General features: G+C 44.5%; 2 protein-coding genes across 2 annotated transcripts; both read left to right on the top strand.

Moving 5' to 3' along the window:
• The first annotated feature begins 2,217 nt into the window (after window positions 1-2,217).
• On the top strand, window positions 2,218-8,492 carry adamts1 (ADAM metallopeptidase with thrombospondin type 1 motif, 1). Its single transcript, XM_073462752.1, has 8 exons — window positions 2,218-3,184; window positions 4,062-4,402; window positions 4,511-4,643; window positions 4,756-5,213; window positions 5,431-5,617; window positions 5,815-5,993; window positions 6,279-6,454; window positions 6,569-8,492. The coding sequence occupies exons 1-8, from the start codon at window positions 2,560-2,562 to the stop codon at window positions 7,308-7,310; spliced, it is 2,841 nt and encodes a 946-aa protein (XP_073318853.1). The 5' UTR covers window positions 2,218-2,559; the 3' UTR covers window positions 7,311-8,492.
• Window positions 8,493-14,108: 5,616 nt separating this feature from the next.
• cyyr1 (cysteine/tyrosine-rich 1) lies at window positions 14,109-24,279 on the top strand. Its single transcript, XM_073462527.1, has 4 exons — window positions 14,109-14,456; window positions 18,534-18,633; window positions 20,380-20,540; window positions 22,753-24,279. Exons 1-4 carry the CDS (start codon window positions 14,369-14,371, stop codon window positions 22,884-22,886), a joined length of 483 nt encoding a protein of 160 aa, XP_073318628.1. The 5' UTR covers window positions 14,109-14,368; the 3' UTR covers window positions 22,887-24,279.
• Window positions 24,280-24,289: the final 10 nt, after the last annotated feature.

Here is a 24,289-nt window from a genome sequence, read left to right as displayed (position 1 = left end):
TTAGCATGCTAACCAGCTAGCCCCGGCCTGTCCAGGTTCAAAGCTCCTGTGCTTACACCAAGGGTTGTCCTTGTCCTCACTAGCTACACGGTTAACTGAGCTAACCAGCTAACAGCGGCTATAGTTAGCAACAGTCAGCAGTTACTCTGGTAATTCTCTGCCCCGATTTGTTTTGAGTATGAATTTGACAGGTGGCCAATTCTTACAAATCTTTAAGAATTGTACTTAAGTACAGTATACTTTAGTAAATGTACTTAAATACTCCACCACTGGCAATGGATGTAAAAAGATGTTATAGCAGCAGGAGCATGACTTCTACACCCCGTCAGAAACACTCATCAATTTTGGATATCACATTGATTGTTACTTTAATATTTATGATAAATAATCTATTAGAAAATATTTTAATTGCAGTATCTCATGCTTAATGCAGTATATCTGTCATAGTTTGATCTTACAGGTCAGGGTGGAAAACAGTCTTCTCTACCTCTAATTTCACCCAGAAGCCTTAGTTAGAAACTGCCTGAAGGTTATTGTAGTGTGCTGGTTTCTTTACACTGATAGTAAAGTGACCTTAACTCCAAATGCAACTCATACAGTTAGTTACTTACTTACTAAAGTGGATAAATGTGCACCATTTTGATCTTCTCTTAACATAATAACACTTCTTTACACAAATAAAGTTCCCCTTGCAGAATGAGCAGGTATATTCACCTCATCCAGACCTAAAATGAAATGGAAAAGATACTATCCACTGTCACCTGTTCATCTCCCTAACCTGCAGTTCTGACCCAGGATCAGCGCTCTCAAGCAGAGGCACCATTCTCCACACAGCACATTAGTGAAGCATGGCTGCCCCCTTGTGGAGCGTTTTACCTTTACAAGCTCCCAAATGTGATGCCGAGGCGCCACCTGTCGGATGAACTTGTGATTGGTCCATGAAGTCATGGAAAAACTCCACAGTAGTTTCGTAAACTCATGCCTACCATCTGCTGGAAAGTTACAAAATCACATCTATTCACTGTTTGTGACCTGTTGCTTTTAAGGTGGACTTCCATAATCCGTCCCTTCAGAGGCTGATCAGGGAGGTTTGCTCCACTGAGACTAAAGTTACACTACAATGGAAATCACCATCATTTTTGGCTTATTATATGATATTCTTATATTTTGATCATAATTCTATCATTATTTGTTTAGTTTCGGGTGTAGGTGATATTCTACCCTTCAACATATTACAAGAAATATCAAAAGATGTATTAACTTCCATAAATAACTGTTCCAGAACAGTCTGAATTACACAAAAGAAGTTATTTTTATTTGCTGTGAATGGAGTTTAATTGATTTCTGATGTCTCTGGCTGCGCAGTTGATAATAGGATTCCAGTGTTGCCAGTTATTTTTAATGAAACTCCAGCGTAAACTCTTCCTGTCTTCTGGAGAGGGGGAACAGCCCGGGCGGGCGGGGTGAGATGCCGGAGGACAGGGGCTCTGCCTGCCTGGATTTGCGCGCGGAGGCAGCCCGATGGAGCGCCCGCTCCACCTTAAGACCTCGGCGGCCCCTCTCTGCTCCCTCTCCCCGGGGAGCAGAGCTGCGGAACCCGGCCACGGCGCACCACAGCCGGCTTGGCACGGGGAAGGTGAGTACGGCTCCCGGAGCCTCGGCCAACACGATATGGTTACCATTCCCGACCCGCTGCCATCTCCCTTCTCCAGTTGCACTGACACTACAACACTGCTCCACATCAGCCACTGCTGCCTGTCAGCCTGATTTATGTTGGGACAGGAATGAGCTTAATAAGCGCTTTGTCTCTCATTAACACAGTTAGAAAGTAGAACAACTGTGAATAAACACATACACTCATGGCACATGTAAGAAATCTTTGAGGCTATATGAGAAATATGAATATACTCTGTAATAATATTTGTAGGTTGTGAGTGTATGTAGTTCACATCTTGTGACAGACAAACAGAGTTTGAAGAAGAGCTCGTTTCTCTGCCCAGAGCTTTCTTTCCTCCACAATGATTGATTATTATCGAAACGCTCCAGATCACTGGTGCGTTTTCGTTGCGCACGGGATTTGGCCCGGCTCACATCAAAGGGCCCTCAGGAAAGGGGTGGTCCCGAGGCAGGGGGATATAAAGGAGGCACCGGCTGTGTTCTGACTGCAAGGCAAGAGCAGAGAACAGACTAAACGGGCCAGCAGAGGAAAAACCTGCCCCCTAAACTCAAAGACAGAGCTAGAAACTGAGACATCTGCTGAGTTTTGGAGAGAAGGAGACCTGTTGGAATTTACTGCCGAGAACCAGCTTTTATTTTCATTTCATGAAATGACTTTTTTTGCAGCAAGTCAGACCTGCACATAACTTTGAATGAGATTTGCACTGGATTTGATCCCTTTTTTAGATTTTTATACGCGTGCGTAATTCTGGGGACAGTTTTGTGGAAGTTCAAAGACTTGGGGTTTGTAGCTTATAGTGGAAAACCTTTTAAAGGATTTACTTGCTTCCTCGTAGAGACTTTATAATCAATTTATATTTCCACTTGTCGGATTTCAGTTATATGATGATGTTTTTACAAGTTTCCATTGGTGTGATCGCCGCTCTGTGCGTCGGCATGGCGCACAGCGCCTGGGAGGAGAGCACCGTGGTGCCGGTCAGACTAGACCCGTCGGCCCGGTCAGAGAGCGAAACCGAACCGTGGCGGACTCTCTCCCCTGAGGAGAGGGAGAAGGAGGCGGAGATGAGGGTGTACCGGTTGGACGTATTTGGAAAAGAGCTGGTCCTGACACTAGAGCCTGACCAGACTTTCTTGGCACCGGGTTTTGTCTTCCACATTGTGGGGAGTCCCGAATCCGAACCGACGCAGGAACCCAAGACAGGAGCCGAGCCGGGTTGTTTCTTTTCGGGCAAGGTGAACGGAGAGGAGCACTCTGCCGCTGCGCTCAACCTGTGCCAAGGACTCAGGGGCGGATTCTACTATCTCGGTGAAGAGTATTTTATTCAGCCCCTTAACTCCAGTGACTTCCTTGGCACCGAGGAGGATGTCCACTCAATCCGCCGGAGAGGTCGGGCAGCTTTGGCTGAGGAGGGGAGCACCAAGTGCGGGGTCAACGAGGACGAGGAGAGGGTGCCAAAGAATCTGGAGAAAGAGGCCAGGCAGGGAGCCGCTAACGCAGACCAGACAGGTAAGGCTGGAGAAACACGTGCGCATTTTTCACACTATCACTCAAAAAAAAAAGAAGAAGAAGAAAAAGACAGCTTAAATTATCAGATCAGAAACTTTAAAATTGGACAAAGAAACAAAGAAAGTGATTTATTTCAGTCATAAAGTGTCGTGAAATGTACTCCGCTTTTCTATAGCTGAACACAAACAAGCAAATTACTTCTAAATAAATCACTGGCTATAGCGAATATGCAAACCAAACTCCTGTCAGATGGAGTTGTGCGTGCGCCAGAGCGCACAGCATGCGCAATGAACTCCCTTTCTTGACAGCGCCTCTCTGCCTTACCAGAGATGAGGAAGGGAGGGGAGGAGAGCAGGGAGAGGGGGGCAAACTTCTTCAAGGGGAAAGAGGAGGAGGAGGAGTGACGGAGGAAGGGGAGGGGAGCAGCGGGGTTGGGACCAGCCAGAGCCCGGCAGCGCTGAGACGTGTAAACTCGCCTCCTGGTACAACTCGCACCGGCAGACATTTTTCCCAAGAAAGGATTTTCTCCCGTCGCCCTCTATAACTCGCATAATTTTCCACCAGAGAAGGTCATTGCAGGAATGTGGACCCTGAGGAGGAGGAGCCGCCGGTGGTGTGAGGCTGAGTCACAGCCAGGCTCCTCCAGGCACATCCGGAGCTCTTTTTGGAGCCTGAAAAAACAAAAACTAGCCATTGTATCTGCTATTTAGAGCACTGGCAGAGCTTTGCAGTGGGCAGAGTGATAAAAAAAATAAACCATTTCTATAAAAATGCTCCAAAAGTTAAACTGCAATAGAACCACAACTAAAACCTGATATCAGCTACATGACCCATGAACCTAGTTTGGTCTGACCTCCCCTCTCTTCTCTCCCTTCAGCCCACCACAGGACCAGGCGTTTCGTTTCCACCCCTCGCTACCTGGAGATCATGCTGGTAGCCGACCAGTCCATGGCTGAGTTCCACGGTGCCGGGCTCAAACCCTACCTCTTGACCATCATGGCAGTGGCATCCCGCCTCTACCGCCACCCCAGCATCCACAACTCCATCAGCCTGGCAGTGGTGAAGCTGCTGGTGGTGTATGAGGAGGAGCGAGGCCCTCAGGTGTCATCTAACGCGGCCATGACCCTCCGCAACTTCTGCCAGTGGCAGCGGCAGCACAACCCACCGAGCGACCGCCACCCCGAGCATTATGACACCGCTGTGCTCTTCACCAGGACGGTAAGTTGAAGTGGAAGAAGAGGAAGTTTGTTAGAGATGAAAAAGAGGAAGAGACGCAGCATTCAAGAGTAATCTAATATTAACTTTATTCTTTCTCTTCCTGTTTAGGACCTGTGTGGTGCCCACTCATGTGACACTCTGGGCATGGCTGATGTTGGCACAGTGTGCGACCCTGACAGAAGCTGCTCTATTATTGAGGATGATGGGCTGCAAGCAGCATTTACTGTGGCACATGAACTCGGTAAGTAGAGAAAAATCCATGTTCCTGTGTGTAATAAACCTCTGAAATGCATTTTATATGTCACTTGGATTAGAGGTGCTCAAAGAACTCTTATTTCATCTTCGTCCTGCAGGCCACGTCTTCAACATGCCTCATGATGATGCACAGCTGTGCTCTGGCGTCAACGGTGCCCACTGGGGCTCCCACATGATGGCCTCCACCCTATCCAACCTGGACCAGCAGCAGCCTTGGTCCCCTTGCTCCGCCCTCATGGTCACCACCTTCCTGGACAACGGCCATGGTCAGTGCCTGCTGGATAAACCGGTGAAACCTCAGCCACTGCCCCAGCCACTGCCTGGGACGGTCTATGACGCTGACCATCAGTGTCGACTGACCTTTGGCGAGGACTCCCAGCACTGCCCGGATCTGAGTACCACGTGTGCAGCTCTGTGGTGCACTGTGACTACATCCAACGGTTTGCTGGTGTGCCAGACTAAGAATTTTCCCTGGGCTGATGGAACATCATGCGGACACGACAGCTACTGCCTAGCTGGACACTGTCTCACCAAGAGCCAAGCAGCCAAACACCAGGTAGGAACGAGTCCCAACCCAATTACACTTGAAAACATCCAAAAAACATGCATTATCATAAAGTAGTTAAAATATTGCAGCATAATACACAGCAAAAATGTCTTGTGCCTGTTCTATTTAGCCTGCATATTTAATGAGTCATCTCTTAACTTTTGAATTGATCAGCTAACTCCAACCCAGTTCAAAATTATAATTGTCATGTCTCTTGTGCTTTCAGACTCCTGTCAATGGTGGCTGGGGAGTGTGGGGTCCCTGGGGTGACTGCTCTAGGACCTGTGGTGGAGGAGTGCAGTATTCGTTTCGTTCCTGTGACAACCCTTTGCCTAAAAACGGGGGCAAGTACTGTGAGGGCAAGAGGATCCAGTATCGCTCCTGTAACACTGAGACCTGCCCTGATACTAATGGTAAGAGATATTTGTTTAGAAAATAATTCATCTCAGATAAGATTTGAGAAATGTTCTTAACACTTTCTTGGAAGTTTATTCTTTAGCTTGAGTCTAGAAGTCAGGTTTTGATGTACCTTGCACATTAGTGTGAAAGTTAGCGATGCGGGTCAGGCTGACCAAGCAGTAAATCTGACCTCTCTGTCTCTCTTTCTCAGGCCTGTCATTCCGTGAGGAACAGTGCCTGGCCCACAACGATATGTCAGCCCAAGTGTCGCTGGGTTCAGGCGAGGGTGTCGAGTGGGTGCCCAAGTATGCTGGAGTTTCACCCAAAGACCGCTGCAAGCTGGTGTGTCGGGCCAAGGGGACTGGATACTTCTTTGTCCTCAAATCCAAGGTGAGAGTTGCTAGATGTTAGATTTTATTAATAAACTCTTCTCATTACTTTGTTTTAGAATGGTGATAAAACACCCTGGGGATCTTATTTTATCTCATAGCAGTCCTCTTACATGTGTAGACCTGCAAGTTGAAGGTTCAGTTATTGTAATTTCTCTCAGCCCCTAGGCTACAGTCTTGCTGGGAGAAAGACTTTTACTTTTTACTCTTTGACTCAGACGCTTATGTAACAGCTTTACTAGACATAAATCTAAAAGTTCCATTTGTGTTTCTCTGCTGCCCCCAGGTGGCTGACGGCACACCCTGCAGCCCAGACTCCACCACAGTGTGTGTTCAAGGCCAGTGTGTCAAGGCTGGATGCGATCGTATCATCGGCTCTAGCCGGCGCTTTGATAAGTGTGGTGTGTGTGGTGGAGATGGTTCTACCTGCAAGAAAGTGTCTGGCTCTCTGGAGCGTGCTAGGTAAGCATCCAACAGCCTTTTTTGTTAATATCTTCTTGAACCTCATTACATGTATGTCAAAATATAATATATATTGTAATGGCTGAGTCTGACCTCTGTCTGTTTCTGTTTCAGGCCTGGGTACCAGGATGTTGTAACTATCCCTGCTGGTGCCACTCATGTGGACGTCAAGCAACGTGCCCCAGGCAATGGTCGTCATGATAACAGCTACCTGGCAGTGCGTCGCCAGGATGGAAGCTATCTGTTAAACGGTGAATACAAACTGATGACCATGGAGACCGACATCGCCTTGCGAGGGGCACTATTGCGATACAGCGGCTCCTCTGCCACCCTGGAGCGCATCCGGAGCTTTGCCCCACTTCCTGAGCCCCTCACCATCCAGGTGCTTTCTGTGGGGGAAGCCCCAAGGCCCCGGGTAAAGTACAGCTACTTTGCACCTAGACCCAACAATGCTGCTTCCGGATCCAACAGTAACGGAGGCCGCCGCCAGTCCATCAATGCCATACGAGAGGTGGGTGGAGCTGAGTGGACCCTGAGGGAGTGGGGGCCATGCTCCCAGACCTGTGGAGGGGGTACGCAGCAGAGAGAGGTGGTGTGTCTAGATCCCCATGGTCGTCCCTCCAGAGATTGCCCTGAGGAGCTGCGCCCCTTGGCCTCCCGGTCCTGCGCCACTCAGCAATGTCCCTCCTGGCTTCTCGGAGAATGGTCGGTATGCTCCAAAACCTGTGGCAGAGGCTTCCGCAAACGCCAACTGCGCTGCATCGGCCATGATGGGCGCACACTAACCCATGACAGCTGTGACCCCAAAGACCGGCCGCGACCCCTGCTGGAACTGTGCAATCAGGGTGCCTGTTAAGGACTGCTTTCACAATCTAACCTCCTTTGATACAACCAGCTTTCAGAAAGACTTCAGATAAAGACTCTGATCTTCATTGCCTCTTTTCTCCCGTGGACAAGTAGAGGCTGATGAATGTTTACATCCAGAGCAAGATCACTGCAAAAAAAGGGGGTTCCAGGTCGTCTGACAGTCCCACACGTCAATGGGTCCACAGTGACTGAGACTGTAAAGGCCAATTTTTACCCATTCCATCCATCCTTCTTGAGGCCAGACATTGGACCACAGCGGCACTGCCACCAAGTTGCAGCAATAAAGACTGATAGCAGCTTGCTGCCTGTCTGGCCTCAGTGCAGCAGTGGCACATTTTGCCTCCCATTAGGGGAAGAAAGCATGGACATTCCTGATTTCCGAAAGGAGCGTGCTGCTTACCGTGCCAATGTCATGCTTTTGTGTGTGTGAGTGTGAGACTGTGTGTGTCAAATTTTTTTAATGCATGTATATGATGTTTGTCCAAGCTGGGCTGGACCAACATGTTAAGGGTTGGGGTGGGGGAGGTTATTGCAGAGTATATAAAGAAACAAATGAAAGAGAATAGCTCATATTCTACTTGCTCACCCCATCAGGTATGGAAAATAACATAGCTTATAGTCAGAGTGTTTATGTTAAAACTTGCCAGTCTACGTTTATTTATCACAAACCTGTAGCACTTCATCTTTGTTTTTTTGCCAGCGGCACATTGTAACACCCAGATGTCTCTAAATGCCTCAGTACACAGTACTTAATCCTTTAGCCATATCTTACCCTCATCTACACAACCTTCAATGAGGGAACTCTTCAAAGACCAAAGAGGAGTGTGAGAGTGTGCGAGTGCATGCGTGAGTGTGTGTGTGTGCGTGTGTGGAGACCTAAAGAGGGACTTGTCTCCTGCTACTACTTCATAAGTAAGTCTCTCCTGCCTTCTGCGAAGGCACCTTGTTTTTTTCTATCAAGTCTTTTCCTTTTGTACAGAATATCCAAACATTATTTATTTTTGTACAGCCTGTTAAATATAATCATGTGGCTTTTTTTTTAATATTATTTTTTATTTGTTATTGAGATCACAGAAGGGAGTAGAATATATAGAGTATTTATACAGTGTTATATTGATATATATATATATGGTCCTAGGTTCATGAATAAAGTATCACATTGACTTGTGCAGCTAATGTCTCTAGAGTGGTTTGTTTGTTTGATGTTGGAATGCGCAGTGATTTGCGCGCACACACACATGCACACACACACACACACACACACACACACACACACACACATTTTAAATCCTTTATGTGAATCCACCAATTGCCTTAACAGTGTCTGCAGGACTTGAATATTTACAGACGCCTGACATATTCTTTGGCGCTCAAGGGTAATACAGGACACCACCACCTACGCCAAACAAATTTCACCATCTGTCTAGCTTTTCTTTGGTAGGAAATCCAGTCATAACCCACTGAAATTCTGTTTGTGAACATGTCCAGGGTTGCCAAATATCAGTATCACTAATCTACATTCATATCTCGTAGCCAACTTACATTTGTTGATCAGTCTAACAGAAAAAGCTTCATCCATGCACAAGTTGAAAGCTCATCTCTGATTAACACTTCTGCTTTTATCCAGAAAATCAATCAACACCAGGAGTGTATGATATGTTACAGAACAGGTCATGAGAAACATTAAACCATCCATACACCACATAGGAGTGTTTGTACATGATATCGTCTCTTGGTAACCCCTCTCTGACAGCACAATGTCACAATGAGGATGGTTATTTCCAGAGCACGATGTACTTCTTAGGCAACACCTGTAGTATGGCTTTCAAGGTAAAGCAGTGAATGGCTTCAGCTACAGCTGCACATCTAATGAGACACTGTGGTGAACAAAGTTAAGAGAGGCCCACTCACACTAACGCACACTTTCTATACTTGTGAGGACCCTCATTCACAAAGTGCATTCACTAGCCCCTACCCTTAACTCTTAACCATCATTGTAAAATGCCTACCAACCCTTATCATGAGACTAATATAAGATGTTTCTAACTTTAACCATAGAAACATGTCTGAAACGTACTTTTAATTAGTGAGGACACAATGATTAATCTAATGGAAATTGATTTGAGGCCAAATATTTTCTATTGTTTTTTGTTTGCTAGATGTAGTTATCAAGACAGGGGTGAAGTAAAGTCCCTGTAATTGTCTCTTGTAAATCCTCTGGCTGCCTTTAAATAAAAAAAAAAAAAAAGGAAAAAATAGTGAGGACAGGCCAAAATGTCCTCACAATGTAGAGATGTCCTCACAAAGATGGTATGAAACTGGTCCTCTCAAAGACAGCAAAACAAGAACTCATACACACAAAAACAAAAAATATGAGGGAGTTTAGGGGACGCTGTTTGATAGCTTAGCATAGTTTTGGAATGATGTGCTGCACCTACCCAAAATGTAAACACAATTCTTTTAATTCAGGTTTCATCCACTAGATGGGAGTATTTCAGCATGTCATACAGTTTGGACGCCCAATCCCTCCACAACCTCTCAACATTTCATGAAAAGGGCACTCCAGTCAGAGCTGTGTCAAACTGCTAGAGGGTAAAACTGAACTTGTGGGCTCATAATCACTTTTTTCATGGCCCCTATACTGTCTCAGGGTTATGGGGTAGTCTGTTAGCCAGGTTTGTAAACCAGCCCTGAGTCTAAAATTGCATTTTAAATGGTGCTTTGCTAGTATGTCTTGCAGCCAGACTCACATCAGACTGTGAGGTATTAGCCTGTCATTCCTCACCCAAATCAATGGGGCCAGATTCTAATGTCCTTTTGTTACATTGATCCAACTTTATGAACCCTTTTAATGTAGTTTTTATGTCGGTCTAGACTATATGTGCTGTGTTTCCCCTAGATACAAACAGCAGAGGCGGTGCACGGCTACTGAAATCTGACCGCCGCTGCTGAGGAGGGGGAGAGAGGAGAGTGTATAGAGGGCTGGGTTTTATCTCTATCGTTTTGCACTATGGATGCTCCATATCTCGGTCAATTAACTCTTGAGAAAATGTCATATAATTGTCCCATCCATAGGTGATATTTGATTTTCTTTCAAAAGACTGGCTCTATGTACTTAAGAGTCCCTCTGCTTCCAAAAGACACATAGAAACCTCCCGGACAGCACACAAATTACCTTTCGAATGCCAGAGATTTATTTTTACGTTTGTAGCTTCGTTTTAAATTCCCTGTGGTTGGGCATCTCCCCTGAACTTTCTGGACCCCAGCTGGGACTGGAAAAATATCTCAGCGCTGTCACTAAAAGCTGAAGCCTGCACAGCACTTCCTGTTGGGCCCCGAGGAAGATGCTCTCCCGCCTTGTTGGCTCCCACTGCAGCACAAAGGAAATCATTATCCTGTAATTATAGATGGTTAAGAAGAAGATTGGCCATCTCTGTAATCTGCGTAATAGCATAATGTGTCAGCAGACTCTGTAAATCTAAACAACTGCTGTAGGCGCGAATGTAGGCTATACCGCGTTTTTTTTGTTTTTAACATTTGACAAAGAAAAACACACAATAGGTGGGGAAAATGTCTTCATTAATATGTATGCCTAATTGCATGCCGACTTCTTTACCTGCTTGTGTTTCCATGTCTCAACGTCACGATTACAGCTTAAAAGGAACATCTGGAAGGCATTATGAATCATCGCTGCTCAATGTGGGTGGCATTTCCTGAGACCAAATTATCTTCCTCCTTTTGCCACCCTTGGTTTCCCATAAAATTTTGTTTGAATTGTGGCAAATTTCATCCAGTTTTCAAACTCCACAAGAAGCAGTGTTCCTGTTTGAAAGGTCTAAATCCATTGTGACCAAAAGCTTCAATGTGTTTGTGCAATAAATGTCCAAGCAAAATATTGATTATGCCTACGCACATTTGTGTAACCTACCAATAAAATCTCATAATTAAATCATATCAAGAAAATCCATTTTAATTGTCCAGTCAGGACTCCAAGCATACTGAGTGTTTACATTGCTGCTGTCTGGTTGGTACTAATTTAACTTAAAATCAAGTATGGTTGCAAAATCATCATCAGAGCAAGTTTACACACTATTCTTTAATGCACACCATTTTTGGATGGTGAACTGTAATGGTTACTAAAGTTCACAGCCTACCACTGGCCTTTTCCGAATTGTAATTTAGCTCTTTAATCATCAGTTTAATGACTGTAGTTAAGTCCCTACATGTTAGCACAAGTCGCCTTTTTGATCCCAAGTATTCCCAGCACAGAGGGAGGAGTGTGGGGGTTGGTGGTCTGCTGCTGCCCTTTTTCTCTATAGGTGCAAGGGTGTCGTCTGTATGGAAGTCCACTTCTGCCCATGTGATGAAAAAAAAACAAAGATCCTGTGAGGCATTACAATGAGAAACTTTCTTGAAATTACTACTTCGTATCTCTATATTATTACTCAGTATCTCTTAATAATTACTTAGTTGAGTATCTTAACACAATAACTTAGTGTCTCAAAATAATGGCACAGTATGCAAAAATAATTACTTAGTATCTGAAAGAAATATTTAGAATTTCTTAACAATGACTAAGTATCTCAGAATATTTAGTTGGTAGCTCAAAAAAAATTAGTTAGTATCTCAACATAATAACTTAGTATCTCAAAGTAAGAGTACGAGTCCAAGACAAATTTCCCTACGGGGACAATAAAGTATATCATTTCGTAACGTATAATGACATTATCTCAAAACAATTAATCAGTATCGCTTAATAATTACTTATTATTTCAAAATATTCAGTTTGTATCTCAAAATAATGACATAGTATCTAAAAGTAATGACTTAGTAAATCCATGTAGTCTTTAATGATGGTATCCATTTGGGTTTGATAAGCCTGGTGCCAAGTGGCAGTAGCTTATCACTTTTTGCCCAGTTGGAAACCCTGCCAAGGTTGTGAGAGCATCAGTTTCAAAGGTAAATCAAAGCTTTATTTATTCATTTACTTTAGATGTTGTCTTCCCACTATATTGCCCCTTCATTGCCCTCTCTGCTCCATTTACTGTTGGGTATGGCCCTCCAGGTCGGGGTTAGATTATTTGTCTGTGCCCCTCCTTACCAGAGATAAGAAGAACTTTGTGACATCAAAACAACAAAGAATCTCTCCAGTCTCATCAGGCGTGTGTCCTGTTTTTCACAAAGGCTAAAAGCTGTGTGTCGCATTAGTGTTAATGGGATGATGTTTTCAGGTTGCCAGATCTCTGACATAGTGGCTCCGGGAAACATTAAACCAAACAAGAAAACAGAGCGATTCATGTTGTTTTGGTTCCTGAAAATAGCCCTGAGTCACATCGGGTCATTTCAGTCCGGCTCCTCTTTCATCTCAGTAAAGGTCGTGATATGACGGCAGCATGTAGAGCAGTGGACATGCACATAGGAGGGTTAGGGTTAAGCCTGTGCACAGGCGTTTTGTCTTAATGAGTTTGACAAACACAACAAGAATAAGCCCTGAAGTATGGTAATTCAGCCTTCAAAATAAAAGCATATCTCCAAAACTCTGTTGTGGCTGTTGGTGTTAGTTTTTGCAGTACTTCCCGCACTTTTGGCACTGGTCGGCCCCTTGTCGGTGGGTTTTCAGCCGACTGAGCGTGTTGAATCTGAAGCCCATCAGTTTGACTGATCAGCTAAGCCAATCAGTGCACAAGAGGAGAACGGAAAAAGAAAGGGAAAGCCCCTTGAGCAAGTCACTGAAACATCTCTATGACCGATAATTTCAAAACCCAGAAACTCACACCAAAAACAATCTAGATGGATAAATAACTACAGGTAAGATTTATTTTTGGTTTAGGGTGAGCTGTCCTCTTTAAATGTACCATATTGAGAGCATTATTAAGGAAACAATAGGCATACATGTATGTCATACTTAAAAATTCAGAAAATTGAACAGTGTGCTTTTAATGATGAAAACTGTTTTTTTTTTACATCATGTCAAAGGTGCACTATGTAGATTAAGGTGTTTTAATCTGAAGAGAAAAGTCTTCATTGATTGATTTTCATGCTTAAACACACTAAATAATCTCTCTTTGTTTCCATGACTGAATAAACAAAGCGATCTTAAAGGACAACACAATTTCATACTGTTTTACTTTGTTTATATGTGGCGGACCCTGCCACCTTTCTGTTCTGGGGACCTTATTTTCCTCCAAGAACATCTTGTTTATTCAGTTATGGAAACAATAAATATTTCTGAGTTTGTATTATTACCTTATCAATATTGTAAATATTATTCTTCTGATTTTCTGAATTATTTCCCCAAACTAACTATTATCGGCATTTATAAACACTAGTTTTAATATTTGTTGTCGGGAGAAAAAACAAAGACAACACACTTACAGGAGGATTTATATTCGAAAATGAGATGAAAAAATATAATAATTATGGGTTAGAGATACATACAAATAATAATACTAACCATACAGGACTCAATTAAAGTCTTATTTTGAAAATATTGACCAGAAGCCTTTTCTTCAAATGTGTCTCACTTCACACTGCTCTCTCTCTCCCTCCCCCCCTCTCTCTTTCTCCTTGTCTCTCTCCCCCCTCTCTCTCTGTCTCCCCCTTTCTCTCTTCCTCTCCCCCTCTCTGTCTCCCCCTCTCTCTCTGTCTCCCTCACTCTCTCTCTCCCCTCAAGAGTAAACTCTGACGGGTAATCTGAGCAGTCGGGGCCTGGCGGGGGGAGGGGAGGGGAATAAAAAGCCCAGCGGGCAGTCGGAGGTGTGGGAACAGGACGGAGCAGCGGCTCAGAGGAGGCTCACACGTGGAGGAACCCGGAGCTCCACTGCTGCTGACGGAAATGTGAAGACGAGCCCAAGTCACGGAGACCAGTTGGCTGAGTTCAGTAGTGGGCCGGGGGGGAGGAGGAGGAGGTCACAGCAATGCTCCTGGAAGTAGAGCCGAGGAGGTGACTTGTTCCAGCCCCGGAGAGGAGCGCTGTCTGCCGTCTTCTGTCACCGAGTCAGAACACACGAGCAGCCCGCAGAGAGGGCTCGCAGGGACCGCAGGCTCATGGAAACCCTCTGGAGGAGGAGGTGGAGGACGCAGGCGGTGAGGTGGAAACTGCTGAGGAGCTCACTGCTGCTCTGTTTACTCACCGGTGAGTTTTCTGTCCGCGTAGCCCTGTCCATTATTTACCACACAGTCATGTTTTATTACTGATGTGACTCCTGCAGCCTCAGAACAGGGGAGAGCAACTCTCAGAAAGTCAAGAAACTCCTTTAAAAGTCAGTTTAAAAGCCTCCAAATACACAAACCAAACCTGAGAACTGCTGCAAACTTTAAAAATCTGAGTCAAGTTTGTGGTACAGTGCTGTGGAGGGGGGCAGGGGAGAGGACCAGAGAGGGTGGTGGTGGTGTGAGAGAGAGGGAAAAAAGGGGGTGGGGGTGAAGGACATGGTGCCATTGTCTCCAAGCGTGTGGAGAGACAGGAGCCAGGACCTCCGAGGACCACCCAGACAGACGGAGCAACACCAGAAGTCTGCCTCCTTGTAGGCATTTACACGGAGCTGACATGCAGGGGTGTAGTGTTAACTCTCTGACCTCCATCATGGAGGAAACATCCATCAGAGCTGGCTCGGACCACAAAAAAGTACAGAAAAATGTGTGTACACTCACTTTCCTCTACTTTTTGGAAAATCACTTGTTTTCCGTGTGAAGTTTTCAGCCTCTATGTGGACACCATGTCTGGAAATGTGCACATACGCCTCGGGGCACACATCATTTGAGTGTGTGTGATTGCTGAGAGAAGGCAGATCCTCGGCAAACACTGACACATACGCACAGAGCTTGTTTTCTTTGCAGCGTGTCCCTCATTTGAAGCGCGCCTTGACGCTCTCCAGATTGTGAGACAACTCGAAATATTGTCAGCTCACGAGGTGGTGGTGAGAAGCCTTCCAGTGTAAAAAGGCTTGTGTCGTGGCAGCAGGTTGAGACGAGTACACAGAGGAGCGCAGCTGTGTGTACAATGCCTTTTTTTTTTTTGAATATGGCTGAGCAGGAAGAGGTGGGGGTTTTGTGTAATGAACCACATTAATCACACACACACAAAAGCGTGTAATAGATCCAGTGTGCAGGAATAAGCATGTTGCATGTGACACGGTCGTGCTGGTGCATGAGTGGTTAAACATTGGCCCTTCGAATCGTCTTCGTACGACCCCCACGCAAACACACGGCAGTGGTCCTGTCTCCTGTTTTAATGACCTCCCACTCGAAAAGTAATTAATTCAGTCGTTGGATCACTGCGGCTCACGATTCAGCAGCAAGCGCACAGTTTTCACGCTCTCCATCTCTGGGCAAGGTTTTAGAGCATCCTCCATCGAGCTCCCAAAACACTAGATACACTGGAACTACAGCTCCCAGAGTGCAGTGCTGCCTGGTAAATGCATTGACCTTTAACTGTATAAAATATGGATGGAGCTTCCGGGTCTGAAAGTGAAGTAGACGCTGACATCCCTTAATTCTGCTTTCTGTCTAATGGCCATTAAGGGGCTACTCCACTGGTTGCAAAAAGAAGTCTGATTGTATGTAAGCTTATGAGAAAATGACCCTATATTTTTTACTTGATTTATTATCTCGTTAAACCTTCTCTCAATGAGTTTATGGTCTCAATCTCAAGTAACAAGTCTTCTTCAATACAGCATGAAGTTCATTTTGTAGATTATGGTCCCATTGCTTTAAGGTGTGGCTACCTTGTGATAGTCAGTATCCTCCTCAGCTCCACCCTCTTGTCCAAATATGGTCACTTCTGGCCCCAAAAAACCAAGATGGCGACAACCACATTGCCATAACCGAGACTTCAAAATGGTGGTCCACAAACCATTGGGTGACATGGAGGTGGTTTTTACCAAGCTCTTTCATAATAGTCCCCTCATGAGGAATAAACTTACCCTCGTGTGTTAAATTGGAATGCCCCTTTTTAGACATAAAGACATACTTTCAATTAAACTGACTTTATTTATTAATCCTGCAAAGATCTCCTGGAGAAAATATTTCTGTTAGGACCCTGACACGCCAGGCGATCATTAGATGTCGGCCATGTTTGGGCCTTCAGTGAGCGTCTGCATTAGTGCATGAGAGTAGAAACAGAAAAAGAAACTTAAACCCTCTCTATCCCGTCGCTGTAGAGACGATGATTTCACCCATTAAGTGTGGTTTCAAACACTGTATATCCCTGTTTGAGTGCTCCAGTTGACCTTTTTGAATGATGAAAACAGTCTACCGCCACCTGTTGATAAGGAAAGGTACTGCCTCCTACAACAGTACAAGGTAGTCGGACGTCGGCTGTAGTCTTTGCGTTTGGTTTCATGTCCAGCTTTATGGCGGAGACACAGGCAACATGAGACGATGCAACAGTCAGCCTTTGTCGCGTTGCAGGCTTTTAAACTCTGTGTGGGAGTGTCCTTACAGAGTCGTTAAGGACATGTGTGAGCTCTGAGTTTCAGAGTCTTTAGGGCCACTTGTGGGTCTTTGATCCAACCGGCCTTCATGTGGGTTGCTAGGGCTGGGTGAGCCCAGGTGTGAATGGTTGTCAAGCTGTCTGGGGAGGGAACTCAGTACTGCATTGTAAGTGGGTCACAAGTAATGTCTTAGGCCACCTCCTCTGTTCAAAGACGGTCTTTCCAGTTTGACACAGATGGATTCCTTTACTCCTCTTTCAAACCATCTGTCTTCTCTGGCCAAGATGTTTACATTGTTGTCCTTTAAAGGGCTAGTTCTCTTATATCAGTTGGGCCCGTCTGGCCCCCTTATGGTGGCACTAATGATTATTTTCATCACTGACTAATCTGAGAAACTGGAGCCAGTGAATGTTTGTCATCTTTGCTTGATGATTAACCGATTTTTAAAGCCGGTTCATTTTTCTGCGGCTTGACTCATCATTTTAATAGACAGATTGTTTCAGCTCAAATCTCTAACAATTGTCATAATGGTATGAAAGTGTAAATCAATGGCCACCGAAATCCCTTTTGATCCATATCTGTCTGCCAAGTTTTATCCAAATCCCGTCATCCAACAATCCTTCTGACAAGACAAACTAATCAACAGATGGATGCAAACTTTCATAAAAAAGCAGCTATTATGTCAGCAGATTCCAGCAAGCAATCCTGGCGACTGAATATGGTCCAAGCTCATCAATAATGCCATGCTATTATTATAAGAAAATTACTAATTTTTCAGGCTGTGACAAACGCTCGTCCGTCATAATGTTGGATTCAGCTGCTCGGCCATGTGTGCTGACTCGCTGTGGAAAAACAAATTAAGCATGTCTACTATTAACTCAGCGAAATGCTGCGTGCATGGCTTTTTACACGGCAACGATCGCTTGTTGCCATGTAATCTTTGTTTTGTATGATATGTCCACTCTCTGAGGCCATTTGTACTTGTGAATTCAAGACAGGATCAAATCACCACAAACAGGACCTTGTCGCCTTTACAAATCTCTGCTTGAAAGACAATTGGAAAGCGTCCTGCTGCTGCTGTAGATGGAGACTTATTTAAACCTCCCAGTGGTTTTATTTTGGCTCCTGATTAAAAAATCTCGAATGTCGTCGTACAGACCCGCAGGGGTGACCGAGTTTATTGGCTCAGAACCCCTACGTCCCTGTTCAAGTTCACCACAGAGATCTTTTTCTTTAACTTCCTCATTTCCCCCGACGCTCCACAGGTATTGATTTGCTTCTTTTTTAAAACAGGCGAGTGCTTCTCCAGTTCTCTGAGCTCATAATAAATCGACTGTCTTCGTGCCTTTAAATCAGTCTTTGAAGGTATAAATAGAGGCTGCTGGTTGAGGGATGTGTGCTTTGAGGTTCGTTCATGAAAGCTTTCATTATAGCTTTCAAGGTATTTTTTTTTTTTCATCATCTAAGGGACGGGAAAAAAAAAAAAGTTTCCCCAGATAACGAAACGTGACTTAATAGTTTCTTTTGAAGGGCTTCTTTATTTATAAGTGGACACTTCTGACTTCTTAACAGCTTCAAATATACAAGTGCTGAGGATTCTTTCTTAATAACCCTCTTTAACTTGAAAAAAAGTGTTTTTGTCACAGGCTTTTTCTGTTTTCTACTCTATGCACCAGCACTCACTCAGGGGACTTTCAAGCGATCTTTGTTTCCACAAAATTTACCACCCTCCAATAGCAGATTCTTACAGTGTGTGCATGTGTGGATGTGTGTTGCAGGTGGCAGCGAAGCCCAGTGTGAAGGCTGCATAGAGTACTGCTGCGATGGAACGCCACCCTTCTGCTGCTCCTACTACGCCTACGTGGGGGACGTCCTCTCGTAAGTTAGCGCCTGGACACAAGAACAAGCACATTAAAGAGAATAGACCAGTAGGGGGGGCAGCATGTCATTATAGTAACCACTTACTGTAGCTGTCGTTAGCTCAGTTAGCTGTGCAGCTAGCGATCCAGACTGGCCAAGCCAAGCTGGTGGTCAGACTAGACGCAACGTAGTGTTTCATGTGTATTTACTCAATGTGGCGGACAGTTGCTGTTGGATCAGCATGCTAGAGATGGCCTGCAGATCAGAGGCAAAGAAGGATGTGTTGTTCACGGGCGTGCTAGTAGTGTGGCTAAATGCTACAAGGGGAACACAGTAGACATTTCTTTGTGTAACGGAAAGGTTTTCCTATAATCACTAAGTTCAGTCTTGTGCACCAGTTTAAAACCCACTGAAAGTATATATGTCTTATTATATATAAGCAAATGGGCCATGGAATGACCGCCACACAACCCTGCCGCTATTTGCTGACATTACAGGTCATCAAAATGTGACCTTTTCTTTATTGTTTTTGAAAAGGCTTGATATGTGATTACCACAGGGTAAACTTTTATAAATAAGGCTGAGGCGAGTTACATGGCCATCTAGATCTGCAAGTGGGTATACATGTGTCCAAGCAGCTGGTTCAATATGCACTTGTTTATATTCTCTAGTCCTGGGCCACATGGGCCATGGAGTCCATGCTAAAACTAACCTCAATTAATCCTTTTCCACATTCAGAAGTGATGAAGTGTCTCCTGTTATTGGTTCTTTTCTAGCCCTTTTTGTGTCTGAATCTTCATCATCATCATCTTTGACAAATCTGTTTGTCCTTTGTGAAGACAAAACCGTGACTGACTTGAGGCCTCAGTGCAGCTGTCCAGCCTTGGATTTGCAGGGATCTGAAAATCACTTTTTTATACTTTCGCTGTTGTCTTAACAACACAGAAATGTCAAAACAACCCATTGTGTTGTGCGATTTGCTATCAGAAGCAAGAGAACACATGACACGTTTTGGTGGAAATCATCTGTACAGCCAGACTTCTGACCAGATAGTGTGATTTTGCACCAACCACCATTCAACATGAATATTTCCTTTTATTATTTGCACACACAGCCTGTGGTTTGTTGCAGTTCTGGGTCCGGCGGTAAGATTCAAATGAGAGAGAACAACTAACTAACACACCAGCTGTCTCCTAGCATGCCAGAGGACCCTTCAAAGGATCTGACCTATGACCTCTGCCTGCCTTGATTCAGCACAGCTGCCTCAACACTTTCACCCAGTTCTCAGACTTCTGTTTCCTTTAAGATAGGGTAGCCTTTTTTACATACGTTTTGAATGATGTGTGTATTTGTAATCTCTGGTTGTAAAATTGTATATTTGTATTAATATTCTTAACGTAAACTGGTGAATGACTTAGTCAAAGTCAGGATTTGCTGCTCATGAAAGAAGCCTGGGCTGAATCTGACATGCTGACTAACGCTGACTATGAAGACGCAACAAACCTGCTAATGATGAGTGTTTTCCTCTGGTGCCAGTTGACAAACTCCTCTGCAGTGACACACACCAATGTGCACACGAGCTGTCACATCGTCACACACTTTTGCACATGCACACATCACACCGCTCGGTTACATCAGATGCTGCAGTCCATCTCCATGGCAGCGACTAAGAAGTACTGGTAGCATGTCTGTTTGAGACAGCTGCCTCTCATCACACTTGACTGGGTGGCTCACAGTTTGTTTGTATGTGTGTGTGTGTTCCAGAGGCACTGCCATCTCCGGTATCGTTTTCGGCGTGGTGTTCCTGATGGGGGCGGTGGCGGCCTTGTTCCTGTGCGTGTGTATGTGCATGAAGAACGGGCGGGGAGCGCGGGTCGGTGTCTTCAGCACCTCCTACATCAACACTGTGACCCAGGGTTACCCAGGTGGGTCTCCAGGGATCATACACACATTCATTTGTGTCTGGATAAATGTAAACGGCAGCAACAGGGTGGTGATAATATGGTCGGCATCTTCAAATTAAAACTTCAACATGAGGTAAACTCTGCTCGTCCACTTTGACTGTGTTTTAGCATCAATGATGTAAACACGGAATCCACCTCCTCGTCCTGCCAGAGTCCTGCACCGTATCGGCCTCGGAACACGCTCCACCTGTAGAGCGCGAAAGCGTGATCCAGGATGGTGCGGTGGAGACGGGTCTCTGTAAACATGTGGGCACAACCATCTCTGATTTCCTGTTGCTCGGCCAGCATTAGACCCATTTTGTTCAGTTAATTTTCCTGCGACCAGACACTGGCGCCCGTCCTGGATCTCTGTCCTCACCTCCCTGGGTGGGCCGGCTGCTGTGGCTGAATGGTCAAAGGGTGGTTTGGGCAATGATCGTCTGGAAAAATCCACTGCTCTTAATCATAACCCTATAATACATTTAATATACTTACTTTAAAAATATAGTCAGCCAAAGCTATTTTTCACAATATAAATTATTTCTATCACTGATATTTTATACATTAATAAGTCATTAATGTTAGTGAAGCATTACAGGGTACAACTTTCCATACTTGGCGTCCTTTCCACAATACTTTTATTAAGTTTTACCTTTGTAATAATTTCTCACTGATCTATAAATTACTGATGAATAAAGCTTTAGTTACGACTTCACATAGTATTACTAATCAGTGGCTCCCATGTTATTATCATTGTCTACATAATGATTAACTACAAGATCTGTTACACACTTCCACAGTGACGCCTCATCTCCTGTCCTTAGGCGACCACATGAAAAGAAAACGGCAGCTATAAAAGATGTATTGCCGTACTGTGTTGCATGGCCCACCTTGGCCTTGAGCACTATTCCTTACTTGTAACACAAAGAGAGCTATTTCTGTTCAGCCATCTCAACTTAACCATGAGCTCAATGATCTTACACACAGAAATTCACATAAATAAGCCTAATATCTGTTACCTACTGCCTCCTGCACAAGCATGATATTTTTTTTCTGTTCCACCCTGTGCCTACATTGTACTCGCGGGAGACATCGTCTGCACATCAGACTCTGTGACTCTGTACTCTGTGACACTCTCCAGCCACAGGAATGCTGGGTTTTTTTTCTGGGGGATCATCATTTATTCATCACGTTTCATTCTCCTCGGTGTATCGCCTTCATGCTACACTGGACCGGCAGTCTTCGCTCTCTCCTGCAGCTCTGATCATGTTTCATAAACATGACGCTCAAACACACAAAGCGATGCAGTATGGATGCATATGCATGTCGCTGCAGTGATATGAATTATTTTCAGTCTTGACAAAGGATGCGAGGAGGAGTTGTGCTTTTATTTTCCCGATCAACTTGCCACAAAGAGGAGTCGATCTGTATTTATAGATGGTTTAATCAGAAAGTGATGTGTCGATTTTTAACGGGGGGATGGAGCCAGTTCGTTTCATTCACTTGCAACTAACGGACTGACTCTTGTGGGTTTTTTGGGTCAGATGAAGGATCAATCCGTCAGGCATACCAGACGAACATATTCATCTCAACAACGTATTTGCTTCCCACAAATCGCTGTATTTACGTAACAGTGTTCTGAAAATGTTAATTATTTATCAAGTAGCCTTTTAATCGGCTTGCAAAGTCTAATTTTTGAAAAGCATCTCGTTTCAGGTCAGCACTGGACATTTCAAAATAAAGCTCCCTCTGCTACCTGTCAGGCTGAGCCTTATTAATAATAATAGTGTCATAAATGTGAGGTTTAGCTGATGCAACCCTTTGGTTTGGAGCCAGGCCTGACTAACTCCATTCATCTTTTCTTTTCATCTCCGCCGCTTTGATGTTTCAGTGAATAATGTAAGTTCCCCTGGTGAGACTGATGCATTGTGGTCAACAAAAGGACTTTTTGCTGCCATATTTTTTGATCTACAGTGCTGGTCCCTCTCTGCAGGGGGGGGTGCAGCGTCTCAGTTCGACCACTAGAGGGCGCAGCTGTCCTATCAAACCATCTTGTGAAATGGGGGCATGTTTCCCTGAGCTTAAATGGGCCTCATTCACATTCTAACATGTTTGTAATAATGGAGGAAAGAAATGACTTCGACCTCCCATCTGAACTCATGCTTCTTCATATCTGCCTTTCTCTTGAACTCAGGTCCTCCGCCTCCATACACCTACGACTACGAGATGTACCCTCCCGCGCTGCACCCGCCGCCTTACACCCCAACTCAGCCTCGGCCGGCCAACTACTCCCCCCCTCCTCCTTACCCGGGTTGCGCTCGCAAGTGAATCCCCGCGGCACAGATCATCCATCGGCCAGCTCAAAGGAAACTCTTGGCGTGGCTTTCCAGACCTTTTAAAGCAGTGCTGTTGCTAACAGGGTTAAAGACAGTTTAAGGGGCTCACAGAAATCTCCATATTTTTCACAAGAAGGGTGGCCCAGTGCAATATTGTTCAGCAGGCCTTAGTTCCCGCGACATGCCTGCAGGGGTGTTAATGTCACTGCATTTCTGCTGTCTGAATCTGGACCTAATGGTGGGGAAATAAAATAACATTTAACACGATGTTTGGCAGGAGAACCAGCCCAACACGTTCACGTTCTGACGGACTCACCTGTAAGCAGCCATGCTAGCCCCGCAGCTGGTACTTTTCCCACCCGCTAATAACCGATATCTTTAGCTGTCCCCGGCTGTGCACATCAAAGGGACGGCGCCGCTTTGATGCAGGTGAAGACCACTTTTGTCAGCATGGATGGCTGTCTCACCTCACGCCACTGGAGGACAGAAGTCTTTCCAGGACACAATGGAGATAGACTTAGTGAAAGTTATCTATTTTTTTCCCCAAAAATTTTTTAAAAACTTGATTTATGTCAGTGGCTGAGGTGGGAGTTGAGGATTAAAACAAGTCAGGTCTGGACCTGTCATGTGTGGACGCAAAGACTTGAATATAATGCATAATAACACTGACATTAAAGGTGCAGTATGTAGTTTTGGGGAAGAAACTTAAATCAGATTTAATTGACTCATTTCTAATGCCTAAATAAACAATCTCTTTGTTTTTATGACTGAGTAAACTAAATAAACAACCCACCTTAAAGGACAACACAATTTCATACTGTTTGACTTTGTTTATATTTGGCAGACCCCGCCACCTCTCTAGCCTCGAACCTTCTTTCCCTCTGAGAACAGCTTGTTTATTCAGTTCCGGAAAAAATAAATATTCCTGAGTTTGTATTCTCACCTTATTAATATTGTTAATATGTTTGAATTTCTTCTCCAAAACTACATAATGTGCCTTTAATGGCATGGATGACTTGAAAGGACTGTGCTGTTGGTAGTGAACTGTTCTTAATTGCCTTACTTGAAACTATGAGTGTGAAACTGAGCTGGGGGGTCGTGTTCATTTGAACCAAAGTGGATTTTATTAAAATGTTTGTTTTTTTAATTGTAAATCTTTTCCTTTTTTTTGCAAAATTCCCGAAAATGATGATGCATCCATCTTTTGAATTGCAGTTTCAGGCTGATTAAGGTTGAAACTGACCTCACAGTGCTGTGACTGATTCGTGTGATGGATGTCTCTGATTGATGGAAGGGATTTAACTGTTAATAAATGATTTCAAGTGTTTCCTTAATGTTTTTTTAGTGGCTGTGTTGTAAATTAAAAGATGCGATTGAGTACGAACGGTGACGTCT

Source organism: Pagrus major, chromosome 24, assembly GCF_040436345.1.
Source record: "Pagrus major chromosome 24, Pma_NU_1.0".
In the NCBI taxonomy this organism is placed as follows: domain Eukaryota; kingdom Metazoa; phylum Chordata; class Actinopteri; order Spariformes; family Sparidae; genus Pagrus; species Pagrus major.
Note: the sequence above shows the minus strand (reverse complement) of the source record. Positions and strands in the feature narration are given on the sequence as shown.